This window comes from Podarcis filfolensis (assembly GCF_964270895.1).
Source record: "Podarcis filfolensis genome assembly, chromosome: 2".
Taxonomy (NCBI): domain Eukaryota; kingdom Metazoa; phylum Chordata; class Lepidosauria; order Squamata; family Lacertidae; genus Podarcis; species Podarcis filfolensis.
Genome location: NC_139605.1, coordinates 93,537,525 through 93,563,174, shown reverse-complemented (window position 1 = coordinate 93,563,174; position 25,650 = coordinate 93,537,525). Strand labels below are relative to the sequence as shown.

The following is a 25,650-nucleotide window of genomic DNA, read 5'->3' as shown; positions in this document are numbered from 1 at the left end:
CGCAGAAGCATCATGTGACAATTTTACACGTCTCCGTTTCATCCTAATATATACCCAGTGAAACAGATGCATGCAGACATCACATGTAACAATCTGCACGTGAGTTTCATCCTTTTCCCTACATAGAACTGTTCCTGTTCCAGTGAATGTATAGGAATGGGTGTGCAGCCCAACCCGTTATCTGTCCAAACATGCCCACAGGCTGGGTGAGCAAAACACTCTGAAATTCCTGCTGCTGGGGGCTGGGAGGAGAGGCCTGAATGTACTGCAATTAACTCTTTTATGTCCAGTGGTGGCCATGCCTGTGGTAATGATTCTTCTCCTGTGTGGCTGCCAAGAAGCGGTAATTAAGCTGCCACTGAGATTTGTGTTGAGTTAGAAGTCGATGCAGCTGCTCCCCAACATAACCCTGTGCATGCTGTAGTAATGAGAGTGTGTGTGTGCCCCCATACCGTGCAAAATCACTGCTTCTCTGTGATTTGGCATTTATTCCAAGAAGGGGGAAAGAATACTGCCTCCGGCCATTTGCATAGTTAAGAGTTCATTTACACATGCATAAATTTGACTGGTGCCTGCTGCCTAATTTTGCAGATGTTAAATGAAAACTGGCCAGGGTGCAAGTCTACTTCAGCCCAAAGAGAATAGTCCTATTAAAAATGGGGGAATGCATAAAGTATGGCTGGGGAGGTACGTGAATGTTTGGGATATATAGATGCTCTCAAAACCAAACTGCAGGAGACGGGTGTGACTCTTTGCTTGGACAAAGGCTGTAGCAAAGGCCTGGCATTCTGGCATTCTATTAGGCTGATGTTAAAGCATTCTAGGAGAAAGCATGCTAATTTATATGGGGGCAGGAAAAGGGTTGGCAGCCACGACTGGGCAAACAAATGCCTTTTGTTGCATCGTTGCTGTACCAGCTGCCTGGCCCCCTGCATTCTGGTGAGAAGTGAGAGTTTAAAGCTGGGGTTTACATACATGCCACACATTTAAAGTTCCCCATGAATCCCTGGAACTATAGTTTGTTAAGGGGCATGGGAATTGTAGTTCTGTGAGGGATGAACTACAGTTCCCAGAATTCTTGGCAGGGGTGGGATGTACTTTAAATAAATACAGTGGTACCTCTAGACACGAAAGGGATCCGTTCCGGAGCCCTGTTCGCATCTGGAAGCAAACATAACTAGCAACGGCATGTCTACGCACGCGTCGCTTTTTGCCGCTTCTGCACATGCGCATGACGTCATTTTGAGTGTCTGCGCATGCGCAAGTGGCAAAACCCACAAGTAACGCGCTCCGTTACTTCCGGGTTGCTGCGGAGCGCAACTTGAACGCGCTCAATTCGAAGCGTATTCAACCCGAGGTATGACTGTAGTGTGTACAGAGGCAGAGTTCTAAGTGTTCCAACAATACCAATCTGCATCAGACACCATTGCTGAGCTACTATCCAGGGCTAAACCTTTCTGCTTGCTCTGATAAGGAATTCAAAAGATCAGTGGTTGTTCCTAGCAAGCATGAACTTGGGGCCAAGGTTTCCTCAGGCTTGTTCTTGGAGGCAGCCAGGGCAGTAGTATGGGACGTTGTTAAGTTTCACGTTATCTTTGCAATAGGTTTCAGGTCAGCCAGTTGACTTCCTTTCTGCAGGCTTAATAATTAAAACGCAGCTCCTGGACATTTTAGCTGAAATCTCTTTCAGGGCTACTTGATGGAGAGGAGCAGAGCGTTTTGCTGTAAGACCTGCCTCCATCAGTACTCCTAATACAATTCCCACTTTAGCCAAAAGAGAGAAGTTGATGAATAATGTTAAGCAAGGTCAAAAGAAAGGCCCAAGGGTTCAGGGAGCTGTAACTGTGAGGGAATCTTGAAAGCTCTGGGTGGAGGCATGGTATCCAGCCTATGGAAGGCCGAAATGAAAAGAAGACAGAACAACTTTTGCCACATAGAAAAAGCCTAAAAGAGCCCAAAATGTCAACAGAGTGAGGAGAAATAAGTGGGGTCAGCATATAATTAGGAATGCTCTAGAATAAATTCAGTTTTTAAGGAAGGCTTCCTGACTGTGAGATGAGTCACTAACAAACGTTCCCATGGGAGTGTTGCATTCCCATAATAAATCTCTCTCACAGATGGTCTGAGGAGGGGCCATAGCCCAGTGGTAGAATGTCTGCCTTGCATGGAGAAAGTCCCAGGTTCAGTCCCCAGCATCTCCGAACAAGGTTGGGTAACCTGTAGCTGGCACCTGCCATCATGGTCCCTGGTTGGGGATAATAGTAGTTGTGGTCTAGCATTGAGGCACCTCTGGTCCTCCAGATGTTACTGAACCCCAGCTCCCATTGTCCCTGCCCGTATTTCCTGCTGGCTGAGGCTGATGAAAGATAAAAGTTCAACGTCTGGAGGGCCACAAGTTCCCTCGCCCTTACCTAGAACAACGGGGTTATGGTTTCAAGAAGTAAGGGCACTACACTGTTGTTGTTTTTCTTCTGCAGTATTGATGTAGGCTTGTGAAATAACGGGTGTCCCTTGCACCAGGCTCTAAAATTTGAGACCTCCTTCAAAGAAAAAAATATGTTGCAACTCCTCCTGAACCGAGCGACACAGGATGAACCAAGTGATTTCCTGGCTATGGACGTCAGAACTATGGGCAACCATGCTCAGCTTTTATCTTGTGTGTAAAACACACTTCAGGCATCCAGTCATTTGTTTCCTTCATTCTCCCATGTGCCCTAAAAGCTTCAGACTTTTCCTGGAACCTGAAGCAGGAGTTCCTGGTGTTTCCTGTCAGGCAGGAAGCACCAGCTGCTTTGTTTGCTGTAGTTCTCAGTGCACTGAAGCAAGTGAGGCGTTTTGTGAGGGAACTATTTAATCCATGGGTAGGCAAACTAAGGCCCAGGGGCCGGATCCGGCCCAGTCGCCTTCTAAATCCGGCCTGTGGCCGGTCTGCGAATCAGCGTGTTTTTACATGAGTAGAATGTGTCCTTTTATTTAAAATGCATCTCTGGGTTATTTGTGGAACATAGGAATTCGTTCATTTTTATTTTCATTTTCAAAATATAGTCCAGCGCCCCACAAGGTCTGAGGGACAGTGGACCGGCCCCCTGCTGAAAAAGTTTGCTGAGCCCTAAATTCAGAGTGATGATGAGGGACTTCTATTCCTCTCCACCCTTAAGAATGTCAGGGTCAGGCTCTCCTTATCCCTTGGTAGCCAAGCAGCCTTTGTGCACTGAACTGCAAAGAAAAACCCTTATCTCCCTGGCAACATGTGGCGACAGCTGGTGTAGTCTGATGAAGGCCGAGGCAGTCAAAATAAACTTTAGTGAGTTTGTCTGCTCCCAGAGCAGCGCGGGCGGATGTATGAGAAGCACCTGCATGTGGGTGGGTTCATGAGAAGAGCTCCCCTGCCCTTTCAGTCAAGAGAATGGAGAAAGCCACTCTTTTTCTCCCCTGAGTAGGTGGAGTTCTGACTGTCCTGGAATCTGCTGCTCTCTGTGTGTGTTATCTCAGTGGTGAAATGCAGAGCAAGGTCACTGCACCATGCTGAATTGCAGCCTTTGTCTCGACCTCCGTTTCCTTCCTCTTCGCAGTGTTTTGCTCCTAGCTGACTGGGCTGCTGTGGCGGTAGACATTTGCCTTCTGTTTAAAAGAGTCTTGCAGCGGGAGTTGAAGGTAGCTTTGCGTTCCTGGTCTTGTGGTCCTCCTTGTAGCATAGAGGCAGCTCATAACTCCAGACCTAGCTTTGCTGTCTGTGGGAGTCAACAGGATTAAGCCAGATCAGTCTTCCTAACCTCAAAAGTCTTGTGATCTCAAGTGTATCAGCGCTGAGCCCCAAAGTGGGGCCACCTCAGCAGAAGCAGCTCATCGGTGACGGGATCCCTCTCTAACTTGCATTTAGAAACGCCGTCAGACTGAACCATGAAGAGGCAAGCAAACCAGTAGGCAAGTGATTGGTGCTGTTGAGGGAGGACAGGATGTCTCACACGGTGGCCTTCACCTTTCCTGCCACCGAGAATAGGGAGGCTGCCAGGTGAGTGACAGTATTTTAAATGATATAAATTAATGTAAATACACTTGGGCCTCATTAACTCCATGGTGTTGGGGGTATTGAAATTGCCAATATGGGGTTTTGTTTTGTTTTGTTGCCCTAAACTGTCTTCATCCTGAAATTTGGTATCTGTGTAATGCTTTAGAGAAGGGATTACGTAACTCAATAGGTAGAGGATCTGCTTTGTAAGCAGAAGGTCTCATGTTCAATCCCCAGCATCTTCAGGTAGGGCTGGGAGGGTCCCAGACAAAACTGATCTAGAGGGACAGGTGGTTTGGTGACTTTAGTCAGTATAAGGCAACTTCCTGTGTTCCTGTTCCAAGGCATCCTAGTCACTCATGCCTTATTTCCCTTCAAATGGAAGACTCAAAAGATATTTCCAGAAATATAGAAGCACTAACCTGGCAACGGGGAAAGTCTGAAAGAGGACATGATTGTTCTCTCTTGTGCGCAAAACAGAACCCAGCTGGTTACACTACTTCCTTGGTAACTAGGAAGTTGAAATGTGGTACCCTGATAACCACAGAAGTCCGAAGGGGGTGCTTCAAAGGCTCTCCCTAGAAGCAGGGGGCAAATAAATGTACCACAAGGATACTTCCAGGCCCCCCCGAAAGCTGAACTTTGGCATGCACAAAGTTCTGGACATGCCAACTATTAGAAATACCTGGAAATTGGACATTTTTGTTCAAAAGATGGGGCCTGAGGGATTTACTTCATTGTAGAGGGTAGATTCCAGTGCACAGTGAAGCAGACCACACATGTGATGGAATATTGGGAAGTTCTTCTGATTCATCTATGTTTGCAGAATGCAAGCTTTCTTTAATGGCACGAGAAAAAACTTACTGGGACAGGCAGGTGGTCTATTTTAGTCCTTGGCTCCAAAATTTATTCAGCTGTGCACAAGTTGAGAGAAGCCTACGGCTAACTGCACAGAGCAATAATAGATTACTCCACCACATATGTAATTTGCATTCATCCCCAGCATGTTTCAAAACAACAGAAGGATGCCGATCACCCTACCTAAACTTTTAAAATGTTCCTTTCCTTTCATAAGAATTGTCTGATCTTTTGATGAAAGATATTCTACTTCCCATGGCTGAACCATGTGGCAATGAGTTCCACAGTTCCTTGCAGTACAAATGGCAAAGCTTGGAACTGGGAAACTAGAGGTACAGGATTTATGCACCTATGGGCTCTGCAAGCAGAGGGAAATGGTACACATAGATTTCATTAATCTTGCCTCTGCACTAAGGCACCTCTCAAAATCCTTTTCATTATGTAGAGTGAAGCAGCCCCCTCAGGTGACAGGTGCTGGGGGCAACAGCAGCTCCCTGCTCCTCTTGAGCTTCCCCTCCCCTAGCCATTCCTCACTGTTGTCATAGGCCCTCTCTTAGGTTTGTTGCCTTAGGTGTGGTGGAGGTAAAGGTAAAGGGACCCCTGACCATTAGGTCCAGTCGTGACCAACTCTCATCTCGCTTTACTGGCCGAGGGAGCCGGCATACAGCTTCCAGGTCATGTGGCCAGCATGACTAAGCTGCTTCTGGCGAACCAGAGCAGCGCACGGAAACGCCGTTTACCTTTCAGCCAGAGCGGTACCTATTTATCTACTTGCACTTTGATGTGCTTTCGAACTGCTAGGTTGGCAGGAGCAGGGCCCGAGCAACGGGAGCTCACCCCGTTGTGGGGATTCAAACCGCTGACCTTCTGATCAGCAACTCCTAGGCTCTGTGGTTTAGCCCACAGTGCCACCCACGTCCCTGTGGTGGAGGACCTGTGTCTAAAACTGGTGGTCCCCAGTTACTGCTTTGAGGACTGATAATAAACACTGCCTTGTGGGACATCTCTATTCTTAGGCTCTATATACATCTGACTCCTAGCATTATCCTACACATGGATCCAGTTGGGAGTTAGGATGCTGTCTTCTTAGGCAATGCACCAGCTTAATGCTTTGGTTGAAATTCCTGCGTTGCAAGGGGGTGGACTAGATGGCCCTCGGGATCCCTTCCAACTCTACCATTCGATGATTCTATGAATAATTCTGGATCCTGGTTCGCTGTTCCCCCACAGCCAGGACATAAGTCCTTACGATGAAGGTGCTGTGCACGATTCCTTCCACCAGCTCATCGAGGAGCAGAGCTGGCTGGCTGAACAGGAGGAGGTGGAGATGCAGAATCTGGCCCCCAGAGGCAGAGGTGAGACAATGTGACTCAGTGTTGAGAACTGCTGGGTGGATATCATCCCTCTGATTGCTGCAGGGAAATAGCTGTGATGGAGTGTGATTTGTGTGGTGAAAGTAATTTTTCTTGATTCTGCTTTTCCTCAGAGGCCAATGTGGTTGTAGAGCAGGAGAAAAACCTGGGGAAGTGTTCTGATGTAGCTTCTAAGTTTTCACTTAGAAAGTCAGGGTTGACAGATATTGCTAAATGCACAGCGTCCTAATTTCAGAACATTTTAGCCTCCACTAAAATGCAGGAGTGCTACAGCTAATCAGAATTGTTTTATTTCAGAGAAGCTGATTTTGCAATCTGATCTGTATGTAGTGAAAGTAGAATGAGAACAAACTGTTATATTTTCACGTCTTTTTTTTATTCCATTTTCAGCCAGTTCTTTCTTCTACAACAACCCTGCGAAGTAGGTTAGGCTAAGACATGGTGACAGTGACCTTAATGACTGAGTGGGTATTTGAACCTTGGTGTCCCTAGCCCTAGCCTGGGCCTCTTAACAACTGCACCACACTGGCTTGCAGAAGCCGGTGAATTTTACCCAAAGCAAAATTCAGTTACTTTGGCAAATACAGTAGAAACAGCTCTGTCTGTTCTTTGGATAATACTGTATAATATTCTTTCCAAGGGAGACTATACAGCTAACATTGCTACCGGACTCAAAGATGAGAGCATTGCTACCATGACAAAGACCTTCAAATGGTCTGAGGTGTACCGTAGATTGCAGTGTATTAGGCAACTGGGAGTATTAGACAACCCCAAAAAATGGCAGCTGCAATTTGGGGGTTCGTCTTCTAAGCCCAGTTGCCTAATACACTGGGCAGCTCCACGCTGGGAGAAAGCCGCGCGGAGTGGAGCACGCCGCCCCTGCTGCAGCAGCTGGGGGGCGGGCTCCGCTCTGCACCGCGCCGCCAATACCCAGCATATAAGACAACCCCCAACTTTTTAACCTCTTTTCCGGGGTTAAAAAGTCGTCTTATACGCCAGAATCTACGGTATATCGAAAGTGTCCCTATGTAAGTTATATACTATTGGTTTTGTTCTGTTTACTCAGAAACTTTAGATGTCTCCAAGACATTGTGATAAGAGAATTTTGGAATTGTGTGCTTTAAGAACCTCCACATATTTCAGCTGTTTTGTTTTCTTGTTTATTTGCAAAATGATTTATATAAAACACCAGTTGTAATTGTGACAGTAATTATTGTATTTTAAGCAACTTGATGTGCTAGATGAGTGAACCAAATTACTGGATATTGAAGAATGAAATACAAATAACAAAACTATGAATTCATGAACTTGCAGACTAAGAGACAGATTTGGCAGTGAACTTGTGAGATTCTCAGATGTGATGAAAGTTGAGATGTTTTTGGGTTGTTGTTGTTTTGCTTTTTTGTTGTGCTGAATATTAATTTCACTCTTCATGTGTTTTCAGAAGCCTCTGGCAAGAAACACTGGGGGAGATTTCCCAGGGGTATAGACGACTCAGCCTAGATGACAAAATGTGCCATTTAATTTAATATAATTTAATTTAAAATAATCTCCCAAGGGCTCCTTGAAGCTTCCTTTGTTAACAGTATTGAAGCTGTGGAGAACTCAAAAGGTGTAGAAACCAAAGAACCTAGACACACACACACACATCAATGCAAGGATGGGTTTCCACAACAATGCAATGTCTCAGACCATCAGGAAGGCAGCATAATTGCTGTACCATGCATACAAGTTTCACATATCTATGAATAAGTACATTCTATTAGTGCACTTAATTTTTGCCATCTCTGGCAAGTGGTTGGGGCCTTCAGGGGAGAGAAGAAGGAAGTTCCGTTGTGCAAATGGAAGTCTGTTGCACTAGCAGAACTGGAGTGTTGCAATACTCACAGAAAATGCTATTGTTCATTAAAGATTTTCATATTTAATGCTGGACCAGGTGGGTCGTATGCCTGATTCAACGTTTGTTCTTGAGTCTGCTGTGGAACAAAAGGTTGGTCCTGAGTTGAGGTTGGGGAGAGAAGGCACAAGAAGTTCAAAAGTGGTAGCAAAGTATTTAAAAGTTCGAGAAGCACTGCTTTTATTTAAAACGAGGGAGCATGCACGGAACTGGAAATGAAAAGTAGGTAAGGAGGATCCCTGCTCCAATGGGACAACACCCCTTCCACCTCCCTACCCAAGACTATGCAGTAAATCATTTCGTTCCTCCCTTCCCCCCAGAGAATCTGGCCTACACGGTTTCTCCTCCCCGCCGGACTGAGGCTTGGGAGGCACCAGGACAGATGGCAGAACATCCAGACTTCTCCTCAGCCACTCTGCGCATCCTGGCCAGCATGCCCAGCCGAACTATTGGTGAGTTGGAGCAAGCCTGCAAGGAAGTGCCTTTGCAAGAGGCAGGGTCTCAGAGTTAAGGCTTTTCAGCATGGAGCGCAAACGATAGAGGGTGAAAATTCTCCATGGTATCAGACCAGGAGCCTTCCTCTCATCTTCTTTCCCATCCACTTGCAGGCCGCAGCAGAGGAGCTGTCATCTCCCAGTATTGTAACCGCACTGCCCGGCTGCGCCGGAAGAGCACCCGCGCCCCTCTTCAAGAAGTGTCACGCTCCGCGCGGCCCAGCATTCGGCAGCTTGATCTAGACCTGGATTCCAGCCACGAGGAAGAGGATAGTAAGTCCGCTATGGAAAGCTTGGGGAGATGCACACTCTGGAAAGAAATTGGAAGGGGCCGTGTACTCATTGTGCAGCTGTCTGAGTGATGAGCATTTTAGGGAAATAATAATAATATTTTATTTATTTATTTATGTATACATACATACATACATACATACATACATACATACATACATACCCCACCCATCTGGCTGGGCTTCCCCAGCCACTCTGGGTGGCTTCCAACAAAATATTAAAGTATAGTAATCCATTAAACATTAAAAGCTTCCAATAATAATAATTTATGGTCACTGTTCTGTGCATATGGTTCACCCTTCCAAATATTTGCATCATTAGAACAATTGGATTTTTTCACCAGAGCAGGTGGGGCAGAATACCTTCCCAGGCCAATGACTGCTCAGAGGATCAACTACCATAGCCCTTCAAGGCAGCATTACCATGTTATGGCCCTGTCTCAAGAAAATGTACAGGGTCAGCCTTGCCAGGAAAGGCCCATGGAACAAACACTTTTCCAGAGCTGCAGAATCCAGTGTGTGGTTTATTTCTTGTTTTCTGTACGACTTGTTTGTTTTAATACCCAGTTCAAAATGTGTAAGGAAGGGGAGCCAAGGAGGTACTTTTTTTCTTTTTTGACATTTTCTCTCTTTCGCCAAAATGCCTGCCATTGGAAATGCAGCTGGGTTTACCTCCACCAGCAGTGGGGCCTTTAAACATCCTGTATACTTCCCTCCCTAGACAAACGCGGCCTCCTGGTGAAAGAACTCCGGAGCCTGCCAGCCAGCCAGCGCATCAGCATGCTGAGAACAATGCCTCTAAACCTGGGCGAGAAGTGCAAGCTGAGGTCAGTGCCTTTAAGCCATTTCAGCACCACTAAAATGGGCAGGAATGAGATTCAGTGGCGCCCGCCCTGTGGAATGCCCTCCCACCGGATGTCAAGGAAATAAACAACTACCTGACTTTTAGAAGACATCTGAACGCAGCCCTCTTTAGGGAAGTTTTTAATGTTTGATCTTTTATTGTGTTTTTAATATTCTCTTGGAAGGTGCCTAGAGTGGCTGGGGAGGCCCAGCCAGATGGGCGGAGTATAAGTAATAAATTATTATTATTACTAATGAATGAAATAAAGGGAGCAGTTGGTGAGTGTGCTGAACGACATGAGGAGCTCGTACTTCTCATCTAAAGAGCAGCTTTTTGCAATGATTCTATAAAAATCCTTCTGTCTGTCCCTTTGTAGGCAGGAATCAAGTGGGTATTCGGGCACCTTGATGAAACCCAAGACAAGAGCTCCTTTGTCACATTGCAGCCGGCTTAAATACCACATCATCATAGTAAGTCATGAACTTTACCTGCCCTGCATAGTCCTGGGCCACATCTGTGCCATACCTTTAAAACACTTTAAGGTAAAGGACCCTTGACCATTAGGTCCAGTCGTGACCGACTTTGGGGTTGCGGCACTCATCTCGCTTTATTGGCCGAGGGAGCTGGCGTACAGCTTCCGGGTCATGTGGCCAGCATGACTAAGCCACTTCTGGCGAACCTGAGCAGCGCACAGAAACGCCGTTTACCTTCCCGCCGGAGTGGTACCTATTTATCTACTTGCACTTTGACGTGCTTTTGAACTGCTAGGTTGGCAGGAGCAGGGACCGAGCAACGGGAGCTCACCCCGTCGCAGGGATTCGAACTGCTGACCTTCTGATCGGCAAGTCCTAGGCTCTGTGATTTAACCCACAGCGCCACCTGCGTCCCTTTAAAACACTTTAGTACCCCACTATTATTATTATTATTATTATTATTATTATTACTGTTATTTATTTACTACAATAAAACAGCATAACACCAGCCCTTTCCTTAAACACAGTCAGTTCCCAAAAGCCTGTTGCAATAAGAAAGACTTCACCTTCAGGCAGAAGGACAACAAGGAGGGAGCAGGTCTAGGTTCTCTAGGGAGAGAGTGCCAAAGTCTGGGAGAAGGCTTTCTCCCGCGTCCCTTCCAAGCGTGCCTGTGAGGATGGCGGGACTGAGAGAAAGGCCTCCCCTGAATATCTCGGAACCCAAGCAGCGGTTCATGGCTTCCCGCAAAGAATCCTGGGAACTGTAGTTTGTTAAGGGTGCTGACTGGTATTAGGACACCTCAGTTCTCCTCACAGAGCCACAGTAGTGGTTTAACAATCAATTCTTCTTCTTGGTTAACTCTGGAAATTGCAGCTCCGCAAAACATATAGGGGTCTCCTGCTTTGGCACCACCAGCTGCCCCCAGAAAGAGAGAAGAATCTCTGCTTCTACCCATTGAAGGTGCAGCTAAATGAGGGCATAACTTTACCAACACCCTTTCTATATAGGCTCCTTTCCCCTTTATCAGCAAGGTTGCCTAACTGAGGCCAATTCCTTTCATACAACTAATGAAATCCCTCATTTGTCCATACAACAGCTTCCCAAGCACTCCATTAGTATATCTATATTGTGAGGAGAAAAACAGACTCAGAGGCCTCTCTGGGAAGAAGTGTGGCCTCCAGAATCTTCCTTACATAGCTGTGGAAATATCTATCAGAATCCTAAGAAATCCGTGGAGTATTTAAGGATTTGAGACAGTAATTGTGGAAGGCTTTGGCCCAACTTTTGCCAGTTACGGAGTTTGTGTTAATGCCATCAAGGCATTAAAATGTTTTCGGAGCCTCTTTCTAAGTTTCTTCTAGTGCCGTTGCAGTGTTGTACTCAAGGCCTGGCTTCAAATTCCCACTCAGACATGAAGCTCTCTGGGTGACTTTGGGCCAGTAGCTTGACCTACCTCGCAGGATTGTTGTGGGGATGAGATTTTTTTGGGGGGCGGGGAGAATCATGTACATTACCTTGACCTCCTTCAAGGAAAGGTGGGATAGAAATGTAGTAAATAGATAATGGAAGACTTATGTCAGCTTTCTCTTCAACACAAGTTCATTTTTGGCTTTGCTCGCATTTTGAGAAGACACCATGTTAGGCTCCAAGCTAGTCTTGGAGAGGAGGCAATTAATATTCTTATGACATTCTTACTGTGCCACATGCAAAGCAAATATTTACTCATTTTGTGCCGCACCCCAGTGAGCTAGAACATTGTAATTCACTCTTCAGAGATTGTGGCCCAGTGGTTTGCTCAAAACAGGCGGTGACTGCATGTTTCACATAATGTAGCAGCTCCCAAACTTCTTTCTCCGCCACAGACCACTTAAAAATGGCTGAGGGTCTGAGGGACCACTTAATGGATTTTCTGGCTGTTGTGGCAGCTGTAGTTCCATAGAATTCAAAGGGCGATACGATAAAACACAGTATAAGAAATAAGCAATGAAAATGCGATTAAAAATTAATACAAATATCCAATGTGATTGATGAGGCATCTCCCATCTTCAAGCACAAATTCACAGATGCTCAGCAGACTCCCTGAATGAAACTAGCAGACCACAGTTTGGGAACCCCTGACACAATGGATTTCAGTGGTTTTACTTATCCTGCCAAGGCCAACGGGAAGGAGTCCAGCAGGGTTGGTTGGATGCTTAGTCCAGTGTAGCTCAGGTGCTTGGGTGGTCAACTAAATAGTTGCACTAATGCAAGGGGATTTCCTCCCTCTCCTTCTCCTCTTGCACATGACCTGGACCCTCACCAGGACATGGAACGATCTGCTTAACTGTGTGTTGGTGAAACACACCTGTAGGACCCCAACCAATGGCTTGCTGAAAGCTACCATCTCTTCAGCTGAAGGGCTTCTCTGATCAAAGGCTGCTTTCCCTGCAGGGGTTCCGGAATCTCTGGTACAGCCTTCTGTCCCTCCGTCACACCCTCCAGCCCTGGCATTATTCCCTCAAGCAGATCAGCGGTCGCTTTGGGTCCAGCATCCTCTCCTACTTCCTGTTCCTCAAGACTTTACTCATGTTCAATCTCTTCTTGTTTCTGCTCCTGCTGGTCTTTGTGGTTGCCGTGCAGGCTGCTTACCCTCCTACCACACCCAACAGCAAAGCCTTCACGGGGCTTGAGCCCCTCACTGGAGCGGTAAGCATTTGTCGAATACATCTGATGTCCCTTTGCTGCCATTGGAATAAAGCAGCGTACTTCTAATCGTGGCATGTGTGGAGTGATATTAAAAACGGGGGTGAGTAAACTGTGGCCATTCAGATTTCCTAGGAGTTTGATTCCCATCAGGCCCAGACAGCACAGGCAGTGGTCAGGCACGATAGGAGCTGTAGTCCAGCAAGACTGGGAGGGCCACAAATCCCCCATCACAACGTAAAATATGCCTTTCTCCTTATTCCAACACTACTTCTGGAAACAATTACACAGCAGAGGTGTTTGCTTAGCCCATGAGGGTTTTAAAAACCCCAGACTCCTCTGAGAAGAAATGGGGGAATTGTGAGTACAGTGGTACCTTGGGTTACATATGCTTCAGGTTACAGACATTTCAGGTTACAAACTCTGCTAACCCAGAAATAGTACCTTGGGTTAAGAACTTTGCTTCAGGATGAGAACAGAAATCACGTGGCGGCAGCACAGCGACAGCGGAGGCCCCATTAGCTAAAGTGGTGCTTCAGGTTAAGAACAGTTTCAAGTTAAGAACGGACCTCAGGAACGAATTAAATACTTAACCCGAGGTCATCAGTGTCATCAGTGGTTGTGTCAAGCATGCATGCGCGAGCCAATCCCATGTTGCTGTGCCCAAGTTCCTTGGGCAAAGAGTAAAGCACTTGAAGGACTGGAAACCATTTCTCTCTTCTCCTTGCAGGGCTACTTCAATCACACATTGATGTATTATGGCTACTACAGTAACTTCACACTGAATGACCCCTGCGCATTCAGCCCTAACAGCAGCACAACTTGCAGGCAGGGCAGGCCTGTCCATCTGCCATACAATATGCCACTGGCTTACGTGTTAGCCACCGGCGTCTCCTTCTTTGTGACCTGCCTTCTGCTGGTGTACAGGTGAGATGATACGGGTTTCAGGAGTTTTCTTTGCTTTTTCTCTTACACAGGACCTGTCCTCAACCTTTTCATTTTGTCTTTCCTTCTTGGTTGCATTTAGAAAATGTCTAGGTATCTTCCATATTCTGCATCCTTCCTGATTTTTTACAATTCCCTGAAAATAATATTAATTTTATTATTTATACTTCACCCATCTGGCTGGGTTTCCCCAACCACTCTGGGGAAAACAGAGGTGCTGGGCTCCAAATAACACTTCCTCATTCCCATCAGTATTTCTTACTGCTTTTTTTTTGCTGCAGTCTGGTACACCCAACCTTCTCAAACCTGGTATCCTCCCATATAATTATAAATTCAGCTCCCCATCATTCCCAGAAGGCAGAGCTGATGGTCAGGGATTGTGGAAATTGCAATCCAGCAGCATTTTGAGGCCTCCAAGATGGGGAAGGATTGCAGCAGCAGCAACAAAGCAATCAAGAAGGGTTCATAATTGCCATTCAAATGTGATAGCATATATTGCAAGTCTAAATAGTAACATATTTTGTCATTCAAATGTGATAGCATATATTGCAAGTCTAAATAGTAACATATTTTGTCATTCAAATGTGATAGCATATATTGCAAGTCTAAATAGTAACATATTCTGTTAAATCTGCAGTTTTGTAAGCAGTTTACAAGAAATTATCAATAGAACAGATAAAACATATCTTTAAAGATTTTTTTTTAAAAAAAACCAGTTAAAAAGATTAAAACACGTCACCATTTTACAAAAATGATTTAAGCAAGCAGCGAAAAGAGCACAGCAAAGGTGCCAGTCTGGTGTCAATAGGCAGGGAGTTTCAAAGCGTTGTTGCTACCGTGTTATAAGATGGATTTCTCAGAACTGCAGAAAGAGTATTACGTGGCAGCTACAACAGTGTCAGAGTAGTTGAGTAGGCATATAAAGTAAGGTGATCCTGCAAGTAAACTGGTCGCAAGCCCTTATGGTTTATTATGACATGTGAACACTAATAATATCTGTTTTAAGGTCTGCAATCCAATGCGTATTTATCTGGGAGTAAGCGCCATGGAACATGATGGGACTTACTTAACTCAGACAGTGTCAGAATCTCTCTCTTTTTCTTTCTTTCTTTTTTTTTTTTGCCAGATGGTCAACAATCTGGTATCAGAAAGAGTTCAAATAACTTTAAGAAATGAAAAAAAATAATCATGAAGGGTCTTGCTTGGAGGACTTGATTTAAAGAAAGTATTTCTAACACAAGCAATCTTGATTGACGGTATCTTCTCCCTTCTTCGCAGCATGTCCCGCTCCTTTGGGGAGAGCTACCGTGTGGACAGTGCATCAGGGGACCTGGCAATCAAAGTCTTCTGTGCCTGGGACTACAAGGTGATCCAGAAACGCTCCGTCAGACTTCAGAGTGAAAACATCTGCACTCACCTGAAGGCAAGTACTGAATGTGCCAATTCAGGCTGTGAAAATGCGACAAGCTTGGTGGATAAATCGGTCTCCCTGGGAAGGCTGAGTGATGGGGCTTTCGATATCCCGTGCAGCAGGATGTTGTTGTTGTTGTTGTTGTTAATTATTTGTACCCCACTCATCTGACTGGGTCGCCGCAGCCACTCTGGGTAGCTAGATGTGAGAAGGTAACAAGGCGTTTTGTACGACACTGAATATAAATAGTGCAGCGATATCTATGCCATGATGCTCATACCTCTCCAAACTGTATAAACTTTTCCTGAGAGATGATGCCACATGGAAGATGGAGTTTGCTTGCTTTGTGCTGCTCAGAGGGTAGGACCCAAACCAATGGCTTCAAGTTACAAGAAAGGAGATTCCAATTAAACGTTAGGAAGAACTTTCTGACATTAAGAGCTGTTCAACCGTGGAATGGACTCCCATTGGAGGTTTTTCAGCAGAGTTAGGATGGCCATTTGTCAGGGATCATTTAGCTGTGATTCCTGCATTGCAGGGCGTTGGACCAGATTACCCTTGGGGGTCCCTTCCAACTCTACAATCCTATGATGACAACAACAAGTCTGATCTGCTCTTTTGTACAGATAACCTCCCCATATTACAGAGCAGATTACAGTCACACTCTTTGATTCCTTTGAACTCCCAGGTGCCTCTCCCACAGATTTATCGCTGGCTCCTTTTGCATTGGGTATATTGCCTACCCCTAAGAAATGCAGATTGGCCAAATAACTAGGAAGTCATGTTGCAGCCCCTGTCCTCATTTATCACTCAAGTGGTTGTTTTTCTTCTTTTCCTTTATCAGGAGTGTCTGGCTGAGCGGCGATCCAGGTCTCGCCCATTAAACCTGTGCAAGAGACTGCAGAGGCTGGCAATCCTACTGATAGCCTGGACTCTGTCTCTGGGCATTGTTCTGGGGTGTGTCCTAGGAGTTCACTACTTCTCTATATACATTTACCAGGTGAGATGGCTGCTACATTGTTTTCCAAGGGCCTGCTGTGTTCTTGGCAGCAAGCATTATCTCTGATTTTCTGGGTCTGTGGCAGGGACTCCTTAGCCACTTTGGGGAAAGAGGCCATCACTGGGCTCACATGAGGCCTGCCTTCCCCAGCTTTGGGTCCCCAGATGTTCCCCATCATCCCCTGCTGGCCTGGGGTGATGGGAGTTGTAGTACAACAGTGCCAGCTTTCTACTTGTTTCTTCCATGAAAGGTGGCCACTTTTCACTGTAATAAACAGGCAGATGTAGATTATTATCTCCTGCAATTTCCCAGCTTGAAAGTTGCGATTTCAGTGATAGTCATAAAGGAGGCGCTGCGATGCTTATATCCCGTTCCTAGAACCTAGAGCTCTGTTTGCATTAAACGTGGGGCCCTGATAAGAGTTGAACAGGTAACCCACGGTGCACCACTTTCACAGGTTCATCATGAGAAGCTCTTGACAAGCAACAACCTGGGCAAAGAAGCCCTGCTCCTGGCCCTGCCTCTGCTGGTGTCTCTGATTAACTTGCTCATCCCCTACATATACAACCTCCTGGCTGCCTGGGAGAAGCAGGAATCTCCCGTCCTAGAGGTGTATGTCGCCATCTGCAGGTAACACAGAGCCTAGCAGCTGAAACAGAGGAGCATGTTGCTTCCTCTGCATTTTGTGTCCAGGTATTGGCGTTGGTCCTCCATGCCTGAATGTGCTGGTGATAGCTTTTTCCCTACCTCTTTACTCCTGCCAAGCAGAAGAACAAGAGAACTAAGTGGATCACACTTAAAGCACATGGGTTCCGCCAAAGAATCCTGGGAACTCTAGCGTACCCCTTACAGAGCTACAATTCCCAGCACCCATTTAAACAAATTCATCTCCCAGGAATCTTTGGGGGGGGGAGCCATGTGCTTTAAATGTATGCTGTGGGTGTGACCAGATTCTCCAGGTAACATTCTGGCAATTGGAGGTGGAGTGGGTGGGTTTAGTCGATCTAACTTGGAAACAATTTTCTTCCTCAGAATATTGTTTCTTAGGAAATTCCTTTCCTCTTTTTCTTTCTTTTTGTTTTTGTCTTCAGGAACTTAATTCTGAAGATGGTTATCTTAGGGTTGCTGTGTTATCACTGGCTGAGCAGGAAAGAGACGACTTCAGAAATGGAGGTCAGTGTGAATTTGTGGCAAGTGAAGCTGCTGCTGGGACATTTCCAGCAACTGCTGGTCTTCTGTGGTTTTATCATACTGAACCAAGCCAGGCACAAAAAAGGTGGCTTTGTGTACTTGGAACAAAGTGACCCCCCACTCGGATGGTTCATAATTTCCAGCAAATAGCTCATGAGAAATGGGAAAGGTCTTTGCAGCAGGAAACCTTTTCTGGTGCTTTGAATAACCTTTTAAACTTTATTTATGCCAAATATTAGTTTCTTAAATCCGTTCATTGGGCATGCTAAAACTGGAACAATGCAAAGTATCTTGTGGAACAGGAGGAGAGTTGACCGGCTGCAGCAAAGGCAGGCTGGCGTTGCTTTCCCTTGTTTTAACCTGCAGCAAATAGAGCCCTGCCCCTTCAAAAGCAAGAGGCAAAATGTCATCTTTTTGCTGGCATGTTGCACATATAGCAGGGATGGACTCAACTTCTGTTGCTAGGGATGTCTGAAGCAACAGCAGACAGAAGAAACTGGTTGGCCAAGAGCTCCAGAAAGAGAAACACCTCTCCATTTTGCCTATTTTTCCACAGTGCTGGGAGAACTTTGTGGGGCAAGAGCTCTACCGCTTGGTGGTGATGGATTTCATTTTCTGTCTCTTGGACACCTTCTTCGCAGAGCTGATGTGGAGGTAATTATCAGGCCAATCCCTTTCCCAAATGTGAAAACTTAATCTGGCAAAGCCCTGCTTTGCAATTTGGACTGACTTAGGTGGAATCTAGACACATACAAAAATGCTTTTAAAAAAAGCGTTTTGAAAAATATATTGAATTTGCCATAAGCTCACCAGCACCATCTACTGTCACATTTGTATAATGCACTTATAACATTGTATCTGCAGCTGTATAGCTGTGTCCTGGGTTGAATCCAGTGAAGTCATTGCATAAATAGAACTACTTCAATGGGTACAATGGAACATCTCCTTCCCCTACACCCCACAGAATCTGCTCCAGAGGGTTGGGGAATCCTCAGAGCCGATGTGAGCAGAAGTTGTCCCCCTTGTGCAATGACTTCATGGGATACAACCCAATCTCTTTCTCTCTCTCTCTCTGACTACTACTCAGGGTTATTTTGGAGAAGAAGCTACAGAGTAAGCGGAGGCCTGAGTTTGACATTGCTCGAAATGTTCTGGAGCTCATTTATGGACAAACCTTGACCTGGTGAGAGATGCCCGCTTCCATTTTTTTGCTGGGTCACTCCTTTTCCCTTTGCATATTCATGTTATAGTCTTACATTCTGTTCACCCTGCAGATAAGAGCACTAATCTGTTTTTGAAGAAGGCAGAAGATCTTTAGATCGCATGCATTTTATTTAAAACATCTACACCCTGTCTCATGTGAGCTGCTCAGGGTGGCTTTTAGTGCAATGACATATGTTAACAGAGGAAGCTGCCTTGTACTGAATTAGGCCACTGGACCACCTACTTGATATTGTCTACACTGACCGGCAGGGGCTCTCTAAGGTTTTCACAGCCTTACCTGAAAAAGCCTGGAACTTATGCATGCAAAGCATCTTGTTCTACCTTCAAGCTGCAGGTTCTGCAAATAGCAATCCTATTAAAACAAATATCAAGACCAGCAGTAAATTAAACAATCCTAATTAACCACTTTGAAGCAGGAAAGCTTTAAATTTCCTTTAAATCTCCGCTGCCACAGTCTTTCAGGTACTGCTGCACATCTGCACCTTGTTGTTGGTTGTTTATTTGCAGTATTTTTACCCTATTTTATATCATTCAAACTTTTAAAATAGGATCGCCACACCACAAAAACATGCAATGGGGTGGAGCCTCTAGGTCAAGCACAGCTCCTTATCATGGACCCCTTGCAGCCCATCCATCTCCACCTTCAGTCTTTCTGTGCTTTCATTTCTTTCAGACTCTGCTAAAAAATTCCACCTCCTTTAAAAGCCAGAAACCAGATTGAATAATGTAAAATACTTCACAGGATTCTGGTTGCCTAATTTGAGATTCTGGTGCAAAAATGTGCAGGGGTTTACAAGCTCAGCTTAAGTAAACTACTGATCTCTCCTTTTTGTCCCCCCGCCCAGGCTGGGAGTCTTCTTTGCCCCACTCCTCCCTGTTGTCCAAATCTTCAAGTTGCTGCTCCTGTTCTATATTAAGAAGGTAATTTATCTGCCCATCTCCAACGGGCACTAATGCACTTTCCACTGCACTGAGGCGACATGCATTAGCAGGGGGTTGGCTTATGGAAGTTTTGTGGACAAAGAAATTGGGGTGGAGACAAGCTAGCAAATCACACTGAGTGGACTTGCCTCCCAGACTGCCTTCGCTCTGTCCCGAAGAAAATTAAAGGAAATGGAAACCTGATAGAGGTCCTTGACCAGCAGGAACTAACCTAGATTGTACTTTTATCAGTACCTCGGGTTACAGACGCTTCAGGTTACAGACTCCTCTAACCCAGAAATAGTACCTCGGGTTAAGAACTTTGCTTCAGGATGAGAACAGAAATTGCGCAGCAGCAGTGCGGCAGCAGCGGGAGGCCCCATTAGCTAAAGTGGTGCTTCAGGTTAAGAACAGTTTCATGTTAAGAACAGACCTCCAGAACGGATTAAGTTCTTAACCCGAGGTACCACTGTATGGCTGAGTCCCACTCAGAAGTTGCTGTTGTTAGGAGAGTGAATAAGCTAGTTTAAACTGTGTATTTTTTCCACCCTCCTAGACCAGCTTGATGAGAAATTGCCAGTCTCCCAGTAAACCCTGGCGTGCATCTCACATGAGCACCATTTTCATCACCTTGCTGTGCTTCCCTTCTTTCCTGGGTGCCTCCATATTCCTCTCCTACACCATCTGGGCGTGAGTAGATTTTCTGTTCAGTTGTAACTGACTGCAGTTACATTCCGGGTGTTAGAGGAATGCTATGACTGCTGGATCTTTTGCCACTCTTCTGTTAATTCCAGTTCTCTCAGCCATGATATCTGATATCAAAACATCCTGCCCGTTTGGGCTTCTCCGTCCCATTCTACTGCAAAGCTTGTCCCCATGCCCACCTGAAAGGCACCTTGTTACTAGTCTACACTGCTCCCTCGCTCATAAAAGCTCATCTTCCACCTAGTGCTAGTGCAGCCACACTAGTCTACCATCAAGGCACTAAAGTCTGAACGACTTCTCTGATGCTGGTGAGCATGCTGTCTTTGCGGCCTCTGATGTGCTGCTTTTTTAAAGCATACAATTTATTGCTGTTCCTTTAAAGAATGTGTCAGAAGTCTTGCATTTGGCATCCTGCTCACGGGACATACTGTAAAGCACTCTTTCCATATGGGGGCAGGGGTCAAACATAATTAAGGATTTTTGCTTTCATTCTGGCAGACATGTGCACCTGTTTTGATACTGCTAAATAAATTATGGTATGGTACAGAATAGGTAACATATTAAAAACTTGTCTTTGTGCAAATTGGCATATAAGAGAAGTGCAGGCAACTCCCCATTTATGTGGGGATTACGTTCTGAGGCGCTGCACGCTTAAGTGAAATCTTGAATATTGGGAACACTATTGAAAAGTCTGCAGAGACCCTCTAAACCTCCATGCTCAAACTCTCCATAGGCCGCAGAGGTCAGTGCAAGTGTTTCTGGGATCGCAATTGCCAAGGCTCATGCTAGATTCTGTTCTTGCGCCATGTTTGCTGTTTTCGCCCCTTTTCGGGCCACTTCTGGGTTTGCTGTAATGCGTGCATGTGCGGTGGCGGGTGCCTTGAATGTGCATAAATGGGGAGTTGTCTGTAGTTGAAAAGGGGCCTCTAGCTACTGCAGGCAGCTGAATATTCAGACATTTACACAATCAGTTATTAGTTAAACCCATGTGGGGCCTGCAGTAAAAGGTTGCAGAGTGGAGTACTCCTGTTCAGTCAGCCATGGTCTTCTGCATGATATTCCATTCTATTCCATTCCCCTCCCACCCATTTTTCTATTGTTTTCTTTAACTCAGACAGTCAGTCAGCATTCCATGGCTGCTGAGCACACTCGGTTCTTATTTGGCTATCTTTTGTTTTGGTTTCTAAAGGTTGTTTTGTTTTTGCATTTCTGCAAACCTTTAGGTTTTCTCAAGCCTGCTGGTATCTCCCTCTTGTGGTGTCATTTTTATGGCTTTGTAAGTTATCGAAAAATGCTGTATAAATGTTGTAAAAACAAAATGATTAGGTGTGTAGCTTTTGTATGCCAAGTAGAGCAACAGTCCTTTGAATAGGTCTTTGATGCTGAGCTGCTCTTCGTCCATCCAGAGTTAAACCATCTAAGATATGTGGACCCTTCCGAGACCACGAGACCATCTATGAGTCTGGGAAGACCTGGGTTCTGAAGCTGGAGAAATCCAACCCAAACCTCACCTGGTTTACCTGGATCCACCAGCACCTGATCCAAAATAGCTTCTTCCTGTTTTTGATTGCTGGAATTTTGCTGTAAGTTGGAAAGACTCCGTTATTTATCTAAGCTTAGAAAGCCATAGATGGTTTCTCCCTTCCCAACCCAAAAAAATCAAAGTGGTTTGGTGAATACCATACAGGGTTTACCGAGAATGGCATATACCTCAACCTGTGATATAATTGGAAGGAAGGCTGATTGTGTGCCCTGTTCTCAGCATAGTTCAGCTTCAGTAGCATCAGCTGTACTCTTCTGTAAAAGGTAGATGGCTTCCACTGTGGGACACCTCCCCTTATCAAGCTGGGGTACCTCATAAGCTAGCACTAATGCAACTTACTAAACCTGTAAATATAACCTGCATATTTCAAGCTTTTCTTTACCACTGTTGATGCCATATGCTGTTCCAACGCCACTGCAATTTCCTATTTGGTGGCCTTCGCATTTGTTGCTGGATTCCCATTTCCAACGTCTGTGGCAACTGGCCACCTGGCTGGGGCTGATGGAAGTTGCGCAACATTTGGAGGGGCACCACATTAGTTACCCCTGTGTTACGTAATCCAATTACGATGCAATCCAGAGAAGGAAATTTTGGGGTGTTTCTTTGTGCAGCTAACCATACCTAATGGAATGTGCATCTCAAAGCTGTCAGAGGCTGAGGCACCAATATACGCGTGGGAATGAGTGTCTTAGATGCGCCAACACCCAGGATTTCTGACTGCCCAATGGATCATGAGGGTTTAATGCCCTCCCTCTTCTCTGTATGAGGGCAGACGATGATGCATCAGTTCTGTCACCAATCTGTTCCACATTCCTGGTGTGCATATTACTCTTCTGCGCATTTCTCGCTTAACATCTCTCTGTGCTCATTCTGTCCCGCGCCTTTGTGATTTTGCAGAGCTGTGATCTACCTCAACGTCCAAGTGGTGAAAGGTCAGCGGAAAATCATTACCCTGCTGAAGGAGCAGATTGCCAATGTGAGTGGAGTCTGCTTTATCCTGTGCAGTTCCGAGACCTGAAAGTGCTGCTAATTCTTGCTTTGTCAGAGAATATGAGTACCATGCTGAGTGGGGCCTTAAGAACTGGGCCCTTAGTTCTTGGAATTTATTGGAACCAAAGCAAATGGGCTGCAGTCTGTTTCTTTCCCTGAATGAATGAATGGAGAATTATTTCCCCTGTGGTGAAAAGCAGTGCAATAGAAGCATACTTGGTTTCTCAGCTTCCATTGAAAGATATTTCTGAAGATGGCTGTGTACATGTGTGTGCTCACGCAAAGTGCTTGTATACAAAATTCTACAGATGCATCTTCCACATTAGGTTCCTGCTGTGAACAGTCCCTTTGTCTGCATGAATCATGCTAGTCATAATGGCAGGACACTTCACTAATAATAAATAGATTAAACTTGCAGTAGACCCCTACAGCAGTTAGGAAAACGCAATAGGCATTACAAATTTTTATTATCTGCCTGAAATGCTTCTTGGGAGATGGCAGAATAGATTTTAACCCCTCCAGGAATGGCAAACAAGCCCATGCTGCTGAAGATGTCAGTCTCCTGTTGCCTCCCTTCAAGCTTCTTCCTGTTCAGGAAATTTCACAGTAATCTCATCCACCTTCAGTCCCAGAACGTCCATTCTTACCATTTGCCAGCAATCCCAGCTTCCATGGAAAGGCAAATGGAAATGTTTCCTTGAGCTGGATGAAGTGAGCACAGATCGTATTTGTTTCAACCTTTTATATAGATTCCTAACATTGCTAGCATTTGTTCAAGAAAGCCACTTTCCCGCAACTCACCTTAATGTCTCTAATGTTCCAGGAAGGGGAAGACAAGATGTTTCTCATTCAGAAGCTTCATACTATATATGGGAAATGAGAATGCAGCAACTGAAGATGAGGTAAGGCTTTGGGGGCAGTTGAAGGTGAGGTAAGACTATTGAGGAGCTCCATGGAACTGACAAGATGCTGCTGCCAAGCTGCTTGGCTGGGTAGCACATACATAATGGATTACTGCCTTAGCCAAAGCTAGTGTACACCTTACACTGAGCCCATCCAGGTGCAGCAGAGGCTAATGGGGTGGAGCAGAGGAAGCAAAAAGGTAAGAGGAAAAGGTACTGTAGAAGGAAAGTGGAGACAGTATAACAGAAGTTTGTAACTTCCTGATGAAGGACCCGAGAGGTCCAAAACATGCTGGATATTAGGAAACTTTTTCTCCTCTCCCTTTGCTTCCTGCTTACCCGATGACCCCTAAGCCCACATAGCCTGTGGCTTCTTGCCTGTGCAGTTTGTGCCTGGCAGACTGGGTGCTTTTGAATGATGCATCAAAGCACCTTGAATCTTCCCTTGTCCTGAATTGTGCAGGGAGCCTCCATGAATACAGGAGACTGGCCCTGCAGTTTCTGGGAGGTGATGAGGATGGCAAGAGCTTTGCATACTCCCCCCCCTCATCCTGCTTATGTGTGGATTTTATATAAGCAAAAAATCTGCAGAGACTGGTAATGAGACAAGCTTGGCTGTGTTGCAGCGCTCTCTCCTGTTACTGCTTAATGTATGCATATGTACACACAGAGAGAAAGGAAATGCAGTCCATTTTTGAAAATGTATTTCACTAGGAAATCAAATTGATGGAAGTAAATTGCAGGACCTTGGGGGCAAGCAAGATATGATGGTAGCAGATTGGAGGGAATCAGATTGCTATCAATTTCCTATGAAACACGGCAGGGGAGCAATTTAAAGTGCAGCACGGGAAAGTGGGAGGGGTGCTGAACTTTTGCTCTGCCTGTACTTTTCTCCAAGTTGTTTTTTTCTTCCATCAGAAACAGTGCCTGCCAAAAATAAATTAGGGGGAGAGCAGGTGGGAGAAGGGCTTAGTACTGCTGTCTCGCCTAGGTTTCATTTTAAATGACCACCACTCTGCTTAATAGGAATTTGGCATGATCCGCTAACACAGGATTGTGCCACTGTTGCATCTTGTTTGTCCTTGGATGCTGGCAATCTCTTAGCTCTTCTGTTCACTTCCCAGCACGCTCCCAAGGCAATAATTTACAAGCAAGATTAGAGGTGGAGGGTGTGTTACTAACAGCCATTCTGGTAAGTGAGGAATGTAAAAGAGCACTAAAAGGAAGGACTGAAAAATATAGGTGTTGTTGCTGAGTGGTGCATATTTAGGACCATTATTCTGATTGTAAAAATAAAACCAGTTCTCTAATAACAATGGCAGCTGAAATTTCCCTTTCAATCCAGCAGTATATCAGTGGATGGGCAAGATGAACCTTTGCCTGAAATGCTCCTTGTGAGATGGAGGATTGATGTCGGCTGCTCTAGGAATGCTCTGAGGAATAGCCCGTGCTGCTGGAAATGTCGGTCTCCTCTTGTCTGCCTTCAAGCTTTTCTGTGTTCAGAAGATCATGAGAATCTCATCCATCTTCAGCCCAATAACATCGCTTCTTAATATTGGCTGGCAGTTCCAGCTTCCATGAACAGGCAAATTGAAATGTTCCTTGAGCTGGACCCAAGTACTTGAAGCATACAGAAACTAATGATATTTAAAAGAGAAGGACCAAACACTGAATTTTTAAGAATTGTAATGGCCCTTCCTTTTGGGCCTTGCACAGTGGATTTATAGGGCCATTGAAGCACAATAAGAGGATTGTAAGACATTTGTTGGCAGGATGCCATTTTTACCAGGACATCTTGATTTGATGTTATTAAAAACATTTTCTTTTGAAAAACTACCCAATTACAGCTGATCATGAAGCCTGGATAGCTCAGTTGGTTAGAGTTTGGTGCTGATAA

General features: G+C 45.3%; 1 protein-coding gene across 9 annotated transcripts in view; it reads left to right on the top strand.

Annotated features, from left to right (window-relative positions):
* TMC6 (transmembrane channel like 6) overlaps window positions 1-25,589 on the top strand; it is a 28,375-nt gene extending 2,786 nt beyond the window's left edge. For 6 of the 9 annotated variants that reach the window (XM_083598395.1, XM_083598396.1, XM_083598399.1 and 3 more), the window contains 20 exons: window positions 3,881-4,012; window positions 6,098-6,222; window positions 8,458-8,589; window positions 8,746-8,904; window positions 9,643-9,748; window positions 10,142-10,235; window positions 12,670-12,924; window positions 13,652-13,848; window positions 15,145-15,289; window positions 16,122-16,277; window positions 16,735-16,907; window positions 17,369-17,450; window positions 18,025-18,122; window positions 18,556-18,651; window positions 19,538-19,613; window positions 20,170-20,303; window positions 21,725-21,901; window positions 22,759-22,837; window positions 23,675-23,753; window positions 25,099-25,589. In XM_083598395.1, the coding sequence (XP_083454521.1) occupies window positions 3,957-4,012; window positions 6,098-6,222; window positions 8,458-8,589; window positions 8,746-8,904; window positions 9,643-9,748; window positions 10,142-10,235; window positions 12,670-12,924; window positions 13,652-13,848; window positions 15,145-15,289; window positions 16,122-16,277; window positions 16,735-16,907; window positions 17,369-17,450; window positions 18,025-18,122; window positions 18,556-18,651; window positions 19,538-19,613; window positions 20,170-20,303; window positions 21,725-21,901; window positions 22,759-22,837; window positions 23,675-23,731 (2,397 nt within the window). In that variant the 5' untranslated portion in view covers window positions 3,881-3,956 and the 3' untranslated portion in view covers window positions 23,732-23,753; window positions 25,099-25,589. Of the gene's footprint in view, window positions 1-3,081; window positions 3,655-3,880; window positions 4,013-6,097; window positions 6,223-8,457; window positions 8,590-8,745; window positions 8,905-9,642; window positions 9,749-10,141; window positions 10,236-12,669; window positions 12,925-13,651; window positions 13,849-15,144; window positions 15,290-16,121; window positions 16,278-16,734; window positions 16,908-17,368; window positions 17,451-18,024; window positions 18,123-18,555; window positions 18,652-19,537; window positions 19,614-20,169; window positions 20,304-21,724; window positions 21,902-22,758; window positions 22,838-23,674; window positions 23,754-25,098 lie in introns of those variants that run through there. The other 3 variants (XM_083598402.1, XM_083598403.1, XM_083598400.1) reach the window with 2 other exon arrangements.
* Window positions 25,590-25,650: the final 61 nt, after the last annotated feature.